At 45.5% G+C, this 12,915-nt stretch overlaps 1 protein-coding gene across 6 annotated transcripts; it reads left to right on the plus strand.

Moving 5' to 3' along the window:
- Nucleotides 1-1,563: 1,563 nt before the first annotated feature.
- On the plus strand, nucleotides 1,564-12,510 carry LOC123137235 (uncharacterized). Of its 6 annotated transcripts, none has more exons than XM_044556892.1 (6): nucleotides 1,565-2,209; nucleotides 2,386-2,445; nucleotides 2,558-2,638; nucleotides 5,723-5,768; nucleotides 6,189-6,223; nucleotides 6,688-12,510. In XM_044556892.1, exon 6 carries the CDS (start codon nucleotides 8,129-8,131, stop codon nucleotides 10,883-10,885), a length of 2,757 nt encoding a protein of 918 aa, XP_044412827.1. In that variant the 5' UTR covers nucleotides 1,565-2,209; nucleotides 2,386-2,445; nucleotides 2,558-2,638; nucleotides 5,723-5,768; nucleotides 6,189-6,223; nucleotides 6,688-8,128; the 3' UTR covers nucleotides 10,886-12,510. The 6 variants fall into 6 exon arrangements, with proteins under 6 accessions (XP_044412828.1, XP_044412827.1, XP_044412826.1 ...); XM_044556890.1 differs by having other exon boundaries at nucleotides 1,569-2,209; nucleotides 2,558-5,036; XM_044556893.1 differs by having other exon boundaries at nucleotides 1,564-2,209; nucleotides 2,390-2,445; nucleotides 6,189-12,510.
- The last annotated feature ends 405 nt before the right edge of the window (nucleotides 12,511-12,915 follow it).

A 12,915-nucleotide genomic window follows, 5' to 3' on the forward strand; every position in this document is an offset into this window, starting at 1 on the left:
CTATCTCAGCCCAAGCACGTTCCTTAGAACTCTCATCTAGCCGAGAAAACCATGTCGAAGCCATCTTCCTGATCCGGCCAACAGAAAATAAAATCGCAGATATTTTTGTACCACGAACCCGACTCTACCGTGAGTTGATTTCCAAACGGACTGAAACAAGAGAATCTACTCTCTCCTGCCTTAACTAATTATATGATTTAACTAATTTAAAAATACGGCAAGCTGATCGCAAAACTCCAAAACTAACTAGTACTCCATCACGTACCAACCAAACCGCTCTGCTTCCTGAAAATCCGGAGGCAGCCGAAAACAGCGCCGTCCTTCCTATCTGAGCGACCAAACCTCGTCGAGATCGCAAGGAAAATTGATAGCACCGACGCCCTCAGTTTGATCTGACTGGAAGACAAACTCCCCGCCGAGACACAGATCCAAGCGTGCTCGGCCCTCGCGAATTTGCCGCCACTAATCTCCTTGCCGAACAGCAAATTGCACCGTGATCCATGAGAACTCTCCGCAGAACAGACTGGCGGCAACGATGCAATCTCAACAGGACGAACTCGCGGTGAGGAACCCAGTAATCTGATACCACATAATAAGGATCAACGTGATGATCCTATAGTTTTTGCCCGATCTTTCACCGCAAGACAAACTAGATAGCAAACCTTCTAAACACGGGAGCAATCCACGCAACCTGAAGGCGAGGAAACGAATCCAGCCAGCAACGCGGAGATGAGCAACACGCCTCTAACCTTGGCACGATAATCCTTGATCACACAAGAACCCTCACGCAACCATCACTTTATTTGATAACCAGTAGCGCCGTCCCCGGAGGGATGATTCACCACGTGAAGACAATGTTTCAAACTCAATCTAAATCCCCCCTCTAAACCTAGCCATTGGCCTCCTTATATAGGCATCTAGAAAACTAGTCGGTTGGACAGGCCCACACCGAAACACAATAAAAATCCTAAGTGGCCCATAACATGACCTAGAAATATATATATATATATATATATATATATATATATATATATATATTATATATATATATATATATATATATATATTATATATAACTGGAAGAGACCAAGTACATGGTTTGGTCACCTCCTTTGGCACGCCTCTAACTTGGAGGAGTCCTGAAGTTGGGCTTCACCCCCTCCTTCATAGGGACAACATGAGGTACTGGGATGCCCTCATCAAGACATGAGGTCATCGTTTGGCCTCTAATTTTTTTCAAGTGTAAGCAATCACCATTGTACCCTAGGTTCGGTTTTCTGGTGCACTTCATGTCCGTTTGATTTATTTGAGCCATATTTTGCACTTACCATGCATTCAGTGCACACACACCCCTTTAAGACCTTACTGTAACCTATAAGGCTGCTAGCGGACCCTCCTCCATGGAGCTCCCTCGATTTCTTGCACTTTGGGCCGTTGGATCTGATCTTTTTCTCTCTTGTGCCATTGGATTTTCACCTTGCGGTAAATCTCGTTTTCACCATGCAGTTCTTTTCTCGTCCAAGGACTGGTGGGCTCATCTCGACTATGTATTGGCTGGGTCAACCGCGCTCATGTGCGCGAGATTTTGTCCAATCTGCAACTCGCGCGCCGCATCCAGTCCTTGCCCAATCCCACGCCCAGCCCCTTTCCCCTCCAATTTCCATAGTCGCGGCACCCTCCCTCCTTCCGCACGAACCCTAGCAATTGCCATCCGCCACCCTCGCTCCTCCCAGCCGCCTCCATGCTCGCTTCCTCCTCCTCCATCCTCCCATGCTGGTCTCCCCCTCCCGCATCTCATTCATCTCGTTGGATCCAACGCGAGGCGATCTTCTGCGGCGGCGACCCCATGGATCCGTCCCTGAGAAGATGAGAATGAGAGAGAGAGAGGAAAGAGGAAAGGGAGGTCCAGCGGCGGAGGGGAGAGGGCACCTCTGCCCCTTCCTCTTCCCGCGTCGCCGCCGAGGATGACGACCGCCTGATCCAAGAGGCTACACAAGGATGCGAAGAAGAACATGAAACACGAGTTGCTTGCCTGCTACATGGAGGAGGTAAGGCGAACCCAGTCTGTGCCTCCCTTCATTGGCTAGTTGATGGAGATGGTTGATGGCAACAACGGCTTCGAAGTCCACCACTGTGAGCTGCTCAAGGCGTCTGTCTCGGTTGACCTGCTCCGCCGTCTCCCTTTCCCCTTCTGGTGGCCCCTCCCTACGTGAGCTCCTTCCTCCAATCTCTTGTGTTGTTTCTCTTCCTGCTCCTCCCCCTCCTTCTCATGCTATGTATTTTCAATTTGTTTGTGCCTTAATCCAATAGTATAAATTTCTTGATGCTTCATACATGTGTGGCGATTTCTTAATTCTAAGTCCCAGTTTATGCAATTTCTTGAAGGAAGACGATGACAGGGAGGAGGGCCCGCCTTTTCCTCAGAGAGGAGGTCGACCGTGGGAGGTGACGAACTCTAACTGAACTTCTTACCGAAGCTTAATTTGTGTGTGTCACTCCTTAATCTGTGTGTGAAATTCAGAGTTCTAATCACTATCTTGGTGCTTGCTGGTTTCAGTCTTTGTGTGGAATGAAGCGAAACAGCAGGAAGGAAATAGAGCGGGTCGTGTGTCATCGTGCACAGTCTGCCTTCCATTGTGTGAGTACTCGCACTTGGATCGCCCAATTGTGTGTGCACAGCAGGGGACCATGCACTGGAACATCGAATTCAACCTGCTCACAAGTTGAAGAGAAGGCTACATATGCTTTTTGTAGCCAGTACTAAGTAATCTAATGATCCGCTCCTTGCAATCTAAGAAAAATAAACATTCAAGTAATTTTTGATCGTAGGTCTGGCTACCAACTATTTGTGTTTGTGTCTACAAGCTTTTGAATATTTTGTCTGGTCTATTGTTTATTTGCAATGTTGGACACTCTTGCCATTTCCTATGATTTTTTTTGTTTGATCTTACTCTCAATAAACTGCATATTAACTCTGATGAATGAGTATTTTCAGATTAGATTGGGTGGCCCCGACATTGTCTCAGATCCGAGCGAATACCAAAAACATATGTCAGTTCTGTAGCATAAATAGATTTACATTTCTTTTCTTTTGCTCCATTTTTGGTATGTGTTTTGTCCATACGAATTGTTTCACCGAAGCATGCACATAGTAGTCATTGCTTGAGTTATGATTGTAACTTACGATTCTTCATGTGTTGTTCACTATATTTGCCTATATGCATTTAAACGATGGTGTCCTGCATATGTAGTCAGGAAGCTACTAGCAGTACTGTTAGTTAAGGCTTTTCACCCTGTTCATTAGTTTTACTTTGTGCGTACTGAAAGTAACCAATATGCTTCTGGATCTGTGCTTTGGTAGCCCCGCAATGTTCTGTTGGAGCACAAGAGATTAAAGCTTCTGAAGTACTAGACCTGGCAATTTCTTGTTTTTAGGCCTGTATGCTCCATTCTGATTATTACACTTCGGCTTGTTGGGCTGTACACCAGTAGGGTCAGCTGGACATTCACATTTATACTGAAATTTTTCAGTCTCCATGGCATTATATGCCTTGGTCATATTCTATCACTTGTTTGCCAAGGAGTTGGTAGCTCACAAGCCTCTTGCTATGTTTTTGTGCATGAAAGGGATTGTCTTGTCTTTCTCGCTGGTAAACCACTTCCTCTCCTGGCGTAAAGACTTCTGAAAATTATTGTAATTATCATTGGGGTTAGTTTTTTTCCTGTGTGTCTGAATGTTATTGATGTAATTGTACGCAAGTTTGTCTTCGTGGTTGCATCGGACATTTAGTTAAGGTGGCGATATTGGTTTAGTAATGTTGATAGTTAAGGCCTTTTATTCTTGCCATGTTATCTGCTATGATTTTGCATGAAGCCCTCCTCTCACTCACTCTTTGGATTTGTTCAGCATGATATTTAATTACCTTATTTTGTTATTATGGCTAAGGTTATCAGTCTAGGAGCTTTATCTGCAGTTTAATTTTCCATGCATTGCCATGTAAATATTCAAATTCAGAAAGAAAATAAAAATAAAGGTCGCAAAGAAACAACTATGCACGGTGAAAAATAAAGCTAGAGATAAGTTTGAAACGAGTTTATGAGCATAAATCAGTTAAATTATTTCACCTTTCAACACACAACTTTGCTGCTGTAGACATTCCCAGTGGACTGTTGCTGTTAGTGAACCACCCTATTGTCTATGGGTGCTTGAGACTAACATTCTAACTTGCAATCCTTAGCGGTAGGAAACTAAATAGGTAAATACGACACCCGTTCCATTTTGTGACACAATTTCTTTTTATCAATTCAAATCTGATCAAACTCCTGCTTCTTGAATATGGTTATCTGTCTATAGGGTTGTGTACTGGACATTTTGGCTGCTGTAGGGGTTATTCAGACTCGCCATTTCTAGCTGGACGTCGAGCGCATACAGGATGCAATCCAGAATGTCTTGATTATCGTAGAAAGGGTTATCTTCTTGGTCCTCTAGCAATATGTGTACCATGTCGCTCCGTACAGTGGCGCTGACAAGGCGAAATCCGTGAAGAAAGAATGATTCAGGGCTTCGTGCCAAGCAATAACTGCAGCTGGTTCTTGTATGATTTTGTGTGTATGTGCTGGGAGTATTGATTCTAGGTGTTATAGGATATGCATATTTCCTTGTGAACATGTGTAGAGTGAGTAGTTGTTATATGCCTTGAACATTAGAAAACCAGATGACGAGGAACGACATATAGGAAAGCTACTGTTGTTACCGTGTTGTGAGATTATGTAAAGCCTGAACAAAGAGAATTTTGGGGGTTCCACTCGAATTTGGTCTAGAATAAATGGTTGTTTCCTATTGCTTGTTCAAAAACTTGTCTGAAATTATTAGAGTGATATGAGTCCAGGTATGGTTTGGGCTGTCTGTGTGCTTTCTCACACAAAGCTAATGGAAAAATGGAAATATTTTCAAAGCGCACATGGTCTCAAATGGGCCTCCACGCCATTACATAATCTCGGTCTGAGGTTGCTGCTTATTTGTTCTGCTAGCGAAGGTTTGTTCACTTCCTTTTCTATCTAGCTGCTGCATTGTTTTCTTTGGTATGTGTTGTCATGGTCATTAGTTTAGATTGTGTTAATATTCAGGATTTGGCACAGTTGTGTTCTGTTTTGGCTCATGCTTGCTGCTTGCGTGATTGAACATCTGGTGTTTTGTCCGATCAACCATTTGTGAACACTAACTTTCAATCATGAATCATATCCAGATCATAGCCATCATAGAACATTTTTACCAGATTCCTCTTGCTATCACCACAAGGGGAAATTGCTTATGGTGGCAATATGCTCTTCTATGCTGTCAGATTGACTCTTTTTATTAGCATGTAGACTAACTTTTAGTTCACTAAGATTAGTTTTTGTTCACATTGCTCTGTATATAAGAAAGGGATTGTTGTGATGAAAAGGTGTATGACATTCTGGCAAAACATTGTTTAGTAAAAATTATGTAGAGGTAAATTTTAGAGGTGAAATGTTGTGGATGTTCTGACGGGGAGATGCTTGGGCTAACTTTAGCGTCACACTTTATTCAATATCTGGGTATTGGGTTCTACTAATTGTCAGCACCTTTATTTTTTGTTTTCCTCCCAATTCCATGAGATATTTATTAGACTATAAATCACATGCTTGCAAGTCATTATGTCATCTTTCTCTAACCACCCCCTCCCATCATCTTGGCTTGCAGGTCGCCGTGTGTCTCCCGCCAGTCCGCGACATAGCTTGCAATCTAGGTTGGTGCCAAATTAACTTAGGATTGGTATCCTACAATGTATTTGTGTATTAGTGTAGCAAGCACATGTGAAGGTGGGATTACATTCTATACTCTTGAAACTATGTAGAATTTTGCATGCGCATTGTTCACTTAAGCAAAATAGAGATCCCCTAACTAGCAGATCAATGTTGGCTATGATCGCATTTTTTTTACATTGTCATATTTGTAGATATACTGTCTGATGGAGTATCATCTAGCTGCCTTTGGTCGCACTTAGTATAAAAGTCTCATATATTGCCGTGTATGTACGTTCTGCATTCTACTTCTCTGTTGTATACATAGCTGCTTGTATATCTAAATTGATTGTTTGCTGAACAATTTCTCTAATGTACATCTATGAAATTACTAATATGTGGATTTTCTAATCATGACGGTCCAGATCCAAGAAAGAAGAGATAGGACCAAGGAAATTAGGTGCTTCTCTATCCCTCTATCACTTACATTTTATTTTCCTAATGTGGATTTTCTAAAGATGATGGATGATGTGTGCTGCTCCCTCCTCTGGTTTTAGTTTCAGCATGTTTCTCTCCATGGTCCTCTCTATTTTTCTGTAGAGTTTAACTAAACCATAAAGAATGTGGAGGTTTATTTTAACTATGTTTGTACCCATGCAAATCTTGAATTGTTTACATTAATAGTTTATTGACTGACAGAATAAAGTATCTTGTGTTCAACATGCTCACAAAACTGAATAGAATCCCTTGTGATGTCGAATTCAGGTATTACAGGGGAAAACACCATTTGTTTTCTGGATTCATTTTTTTTTTTGTAAAACTAGCCGGATAGTGATCTTAATGATACAATGCATTTTTTTCGTACAAGTCGCTGGTGCAATTTGCACCTGGCAAATAAATTTGTATTACTACCTATTTTACCAGGTAAAACACCAACAATGTTGTTTGAGGTGCATGTATCGGTTGTAGCGAAAATGTGCATCTGACGATGCAATATGACCATGGAGCTCTGCAAGGCTTCAGGATATGTACCGCAACTAAGAGACTTGACACACCGCCACTTGCTCCTACCACCATGCAAGTGGCCGATGCTTTAGTGTCGAACTATTAATTAGTCCCCCTTTTTTCTTTAATCTATTGAATGGTGCCTCTTACCATAAATACTTGTTATGTGGACTCAATAGAAATGATGTTTTACACATCTTTGATAGTTATAAAACAAATGTCATAGATGATAGCTATTTCTATTATGGGGACGTCTCAAACTGTTGTTCATCTTCTATTCAATGTTTGATATTCCTTCATTATTTTTATGCAGAAGGGCTAAAGCTTCAATCATACATGTTTTCTCAAACCTAAAACTTCTAACTAATGAAAATATTTTAAAAGCAATCATGATTTTGAAGGTACATATGTTTTAAAACAAAGACCATGTATTTTTTGCTCAAACAAAAAGTCACTCAAAAATGCAAATGTTTTCAATGCTAACATGATTTTAGATGAACCTTTGTGAACATGGTAGCAAGCATTTTGTGCTATCAAATTAAAATGTGTATATAAATCTAATTATAAACAACAATCCACCATGTTTCCTATTAAAGGGGATTAAACCATGTATATTTTTTTCATCACGCGCATGGATTTAGCGTGCCTCTGCGCCATTTGGCGCAACAGGCCCACTAGTTCTAATAACACCTACCCTTATTCTGCTATCACCCAACCACCCGGCGCAAGCAGCCTCGTAAATTAAACGTGCAACCCACTACTTGCACTGACCCCGCCCCCACCTCCAACCCCGACGCCCACGACCCCCACACCTTCTTTCGTTCCCATCCCTTCCAGCTGTCTCCACCCTTCCCTTCCTCCTACATCGCTGATGAAATCCAGGGCGGGCGGCCATCTTCCAGCGACCACCCGAGGCACCCTAGCTTGACCTGATCCGGAGACTTCGGCCTCCTCCTTGCTGCACTGTGTCAGGGCCCTCCCCTAGCCCATATGGGCTTGCCTCTGGACATCATATGGGCTTGCCTCTGGACATCACATGGGTCTGGCCCGGCTGGGAATCCTCTGGCCGCTGCAGCTACAAATACTTGGGCAAAAGCAACGAACAGCCTATCCAGTGGATCACGGCACGAACCGGCGGCGGCTCTTTCCTCTTCCTCCTCTGGCTCTCTTCTCAATCCCCATTTCCTGCTGCAACTTGTATCCTAGATTAGCTACCTCTTGTAATCGGCTACTGTGATTGAGTAGTGAGAGTTGGTTCTTAACATCTGGTATTCAGAGCCAGTCCACCACCTTTCCACCACCCAAATTTTCCCCAATTTTTCTTCCACACCGATTCATCCGTTCCATCGGCGACAACGCCATGCCTGCCGACAAACCACCAGAGTGGGATGCCATGTCCACCAAGGAGCAGTTGTTGTGGTATCTCGAGAGGTTATGCGCTCAGGCAGACGAGATGTGCTCAGCATTGGGTATTGCACGAGTGGGTGACCCTCCCATGGTCACCTCGCTTATCGATCCGGCGGCTTCAACCACGACGCACGCCTCGTCCGCGCCCGTCCCCGACGTCTCCTGCTCCACCACCAAGTCCCAGGAGGTCCTCAAGGTCCTCCACGACACGGCCCCTGCCTCCATCGAGATGGCGCACGTCATCTGTTCGATGAAATGCTCGGACGAGGTCGCCACCACCGAATTTGGCGACACGGGCCATGATGCCCCTACTGCCATCCTTCTCAAGCCAGCGGTCGACCTCAACGACATCACGCCCACCCCTCCAATGGCCAAACCGGAAGACCAGAAGGAGTACCAGGTTGTTGCGACCACGCCCTGGGCTGTCGATATCACCATCGATGTCCAACTTGCCACCCCTATACCTCCCATGCTCTCGAGGTATGACCCTGACAACAACTGCGACGACGTTGCTGATGCGTCCCTGATTTTGTTGGTCGCGCACTCGGCGAAATCAGTGCCTTCGGTTGTCCTCGTCCACGGCAATGCCAGGGTGCAGCCAATTGCACGCACAGAGCATCGACCAAATGGCGTTCATCTTGTGATGGGGAGCAAATGCTTACTACTGCCACCATTGCAAAAGGAAATCAAGCAGCAACCGTGGCCACCCCCTATTCAAGTGCAGATTGTTGAGGAGGGTGTTGTTCTCTTCTATGACATCCCTCAAAGCTGTTTTACTGATGATTTTGGCTATGAGTGGTGGCCACCTGACCACCAGCCGGGTGACTATCAAACAGAGCTTTCTTTTGCAGTACATCCAGATGGAGAACCGTTCTTGAACCATGTCTGGGACGTCTCGCCGCACACAAGGCACCAGGGCCTGCTACTACGGCCGATACCGTGGCCATCGTTTCTGGAAGATCATATTGCAGAAGGGAATGAGATTCAACCAACTCCATGGCCATCATTTGCAGTCAGTGTGCCATCAGAGGTTTGTCATTCTAGTGTTGCCCATTGCAACTTCTCGGTGACTACTTCTGTTCATAGCCTTCATAAATGGACATTCAGGGCACATCCATATCAGTTTGCCCAAGTGCTTGACATGGGTTTGACTAGTAGCAGCTTTCCAATGGAATCATGTCATGTTGGAGATCTTGTGGGCAATCACCGTAGACACTGCATACAGAAGAATTTTTCTGGTGATCTAAAGCTCCCGAGAGAATCCTGGAAGTACCTACAAATTGTACAGCAGAAACCATGTCAGCCTGAGCAGGAATGGAGGTTATCTATTTCAACTGAGCTACAAGGTTATGACACACCAGGTGCGGACCGTGAGCACCAAACAAAGGCGCAACCACTGTTCGAGTTCAGTCAAGGGACGACCCAGCTGAAGCATTCGTGGCCATCATTGTCATGCAATTGCCGAGCAGTACAGGTTTTGAGCATGTCAGTGTTGTATCTCTCGAGTGTGCAGTTGAAACTATCTCCCTCTAAGAAGGCCTTTTCTGCATTTCGGGCTCGAGATGTACATCCAAGGTTTGGGTTCAGTCAAAAAAATATTCAGCTGAAGCTAGCAGGGCCACATTTTTCCCGGGATTGCCGAGCAGTGCAGTTTCTTGTTATTCATGAGAAGTTGACTAGTCGTTTGTGCCATGAGCAATTGTGGAGCACTAAATACCATGTGTGTAAAAACCAAGAGCGGCTGAACTTATGTGAAAATCACGTTCTGGAGCAAGCTACTACTTATAATATTCCTTGGCATGAGAAATTGCAGGGGGGCATGAAGACCATGAGCATGTCAGCAAATTGGCCACTTTTGGTTCAGAGGGAATATAAGAGGAGTGGCCATCTTGTTAAGAAATGCAATGCTAAACAAATACCTGGGGGTTCCAGAGCTAGAATTCACCTAACTATACTACTGATCACTTTTAACTGTTGCCCCCCATTTGGTGCAAAAATGCTTGGTGGAAATGCTTATCACTTGCTTATGATACAGATCATCGCAACCCTTCTGAGCGATTTACCAGCGAAATCTATTGGAGCTGAGTTGCAGCAACATGTTACACTGCCTGGGAATTATTTTGCATTGTTTCAGCCGAAGTCCCGAAGGCCACTTCATATCATTGTTTTCGCTCAGGTGTCTTTGTTCAGCAAGCAGGCCATAGCTGAATCTCTGCATGACAAGACGTCCCCTTGGCCACTGATTAAATTTGAGGTTCTTGTGCTACCTGACAACAAGTCATCTGTGCTAATTTCCTTTCTTTCCACAAGAAAGTGGAGCGTACTAGGAGGCCCATCGCAAGATGTTGCTGAACTAGATGGTATGGTGGGAAAGGTGGAACGAGTATCTCATATGGGCAACCCCATTCATCTATTCGTTGAGCAACAAATGTCACTACCTGACCCTGACGACAACACAAGCATGAATAACATACAAATTGCAATTATGCACAAGTCATGGGACCCCAGGAGCATTACCATGCCAACTTCGCATCTTCAGCCGTCAAAGGTTACAGGGGCAATGGTCTTTAGCAAGGAAGCACGAGCCGTGGGTGGAATGGTGCCTTGTACCCTCTCTGGTCAAGAGCATGCTGAAAGAAGGGGGTTGAAGATCCTTATGTCGATGCTCACCAGCCATGAGTGGTATGTCGTTCTCTCAATGCTGCTATGAAGAGCATTTTCAAGGAGTGGGGAATGTCATCGCGGTCGTTGTTGCTGCCGGCTTGGTGCAAGGCTACGTCGACCACAAGTACTACATCGGCGTCTACAACAACTACTTCCTCGACATCTTCTTCGTTGAGGTCGCCATCGGCCACGACTACTACAACCTCGTCATTCAAGTCAACCCCGACTTCGACTACCACCACGACATCAAGCTAGTCAAGGAACACCCAGTGCCATGGGATCCGGGCGGTTCTCAATGGCGTCGTTCAAGGGGCAAGGACGATCGAGTGCAATGGGATCCGGGAGGGTCTTGGTGGCGTCGGCTTGGGGGCAAGCCGAATCTCAAGAAGGGGGGATGTCAGGGCCCTCCCCTAGCCCATATGGGCTTGCCTCTGGACATCATATGGGCTTGCCTTTGGACATCACATGGGCCTGGCCCGGCTGGGAATCCTCTGGCCGCTGCAGCTATAAATACTTGGGCAAAAGCAACGAACAACCTATCCAGTGGATCACGGCACGAACCGGCGGCGGCTCTTTCCTCTTCCTCCTTTGGCTCTCTTCTCAATCCCCATTTCCTGCTGCAACTTGTATCCCAGATTAGCTACCTCTTGTAATCGGCTACTGTGATTGAGTAGTGAGAGTTGGTTCTTAACACACTGGCGCTGGATCGCCAGTCAGGCTCCACCGAATCGAGGGGAAAAGGAGGCCGATGAACTTGAGCCATCGCCCCGGTGAGATCCATGACGACCGATCTAGAGGAGCTCGCTCGGTACGGCGACGACGTTCCCCTCTCTCACCCTTCTGACTTCGTACCTTTTTTTTTCATGACGACCGGACTCCCCCCGTGCGAGTGGATCTGGGACGGGCAGGTGGCCAAATCAGGCAGCCGGCATCGCGGGTGACGGATGGCAGGCACTGCAGGCAGCGACGCTGTGTAGCCCATGGCACCACCACCTTCCTTCCCTCCAGGCACCTTCCTCGTCGCCATGGGGCTCGCCGCGCTGGCCACCACCCGTCTCACCCCCACTAGCGCTTTCTCCCGCTGCGTTGCTAGGGACAGGGAGAAGCGCCGCCATAGCACTAAGCTCCCACGTCGGATCCGTGCGACAGGGCACCTCTCCCGACGGATCCAGCAACCGTCACCTCCTAGGGTTCTAGCGACCACCGAATTGAGGTCGGCGTGGCCTCACTGCGGTAGTGGCCTCCTTGTCCTCTGGCGGTGCGGACCCCTTCGTGTGTGCAATCTGCTAGCTGTGGATGTGTAGTGCGTGTGTGCACTTCGGTGAGCTCAAACGAAGACACATATCAGTAAACTATGTTCTCTAATGCAGAAAAAATGGAGCAAAATTCAATTATAAAAAAGGAAACACAAGATGCACTTGGCTTTGTCGCGGTGGACTCCCGTCTGTAGTTCACTCAGAGTTTGATTGATGTCCTCTTGTGGGTCATGGAGTTCGACTGGGCTCCGCTAGTAAAGTTCATAAAAAAAACTGTTTAGATTTGCAGTGCATAGTATAGAGGAGTTTACTTTGTAAAAAAGGTTGTACATAGGAGTTCACTTTTTATTATTTTGGGAGGAGTTGTTTTGCAAAATTTGTATCAACATATTTTATATGAAGTTTGTTGCCCTTCCCCTGTGATGAACCTATGATAATGTGTGTTAGGCAAACGACAAAAAAAGTAATGCAGTTCACTTGACCATTTGATGCGGTGCGGTTTTCCAATTGAAGTAGTGCGTTCGGTTGTCTGATGATGTTCATCTTGTAAGTGCAGGAAAAATTCTTACCGAAACGACAAAAAATGTAATGTGGTTCACTTCTCCATACTTTTGCGGTTCACTTATGCTCGATGTGAAGTCCGGTCCACTTTCTCGACTGAGAAAATTTATGTCTAAATAAAACAAATAATGAAGTTCACTTAACTGTCTGATGCAGTGTGTTTTCAGTCTGGAGCAGTGCGTTCTTCTGTCTGATGCAGTACACAAGTTGATTTTGGTATCGCGAAAACAGGGTGTCCGCATTTCAGTAAATTCAAAAC

This window comes from Triticum aestivum, chromosome 6B, assembly GCF_018294505.1.
Source record: "Triticum aestivum cultivar Chinese Spring chromosome 6B, IWGSC CS RefSeq v2.1, whole genome shotgun sequence".
NCBI classification, from domain to species: Eukaryota; Viridiplantae; Streptophyta; class Magnoliopsida; order Poales; family Poaceae; genus Triticum; species Triticum aestivum.

Coding starts and splice junctions, on each gene's coding strand:
- LOC123137235 (XM_044556893.1), top strand. CDS start 8,129: ATGCCTGCCGACAAACCACCAGAGTGGGATGCCATGTCCACCAAGGAG.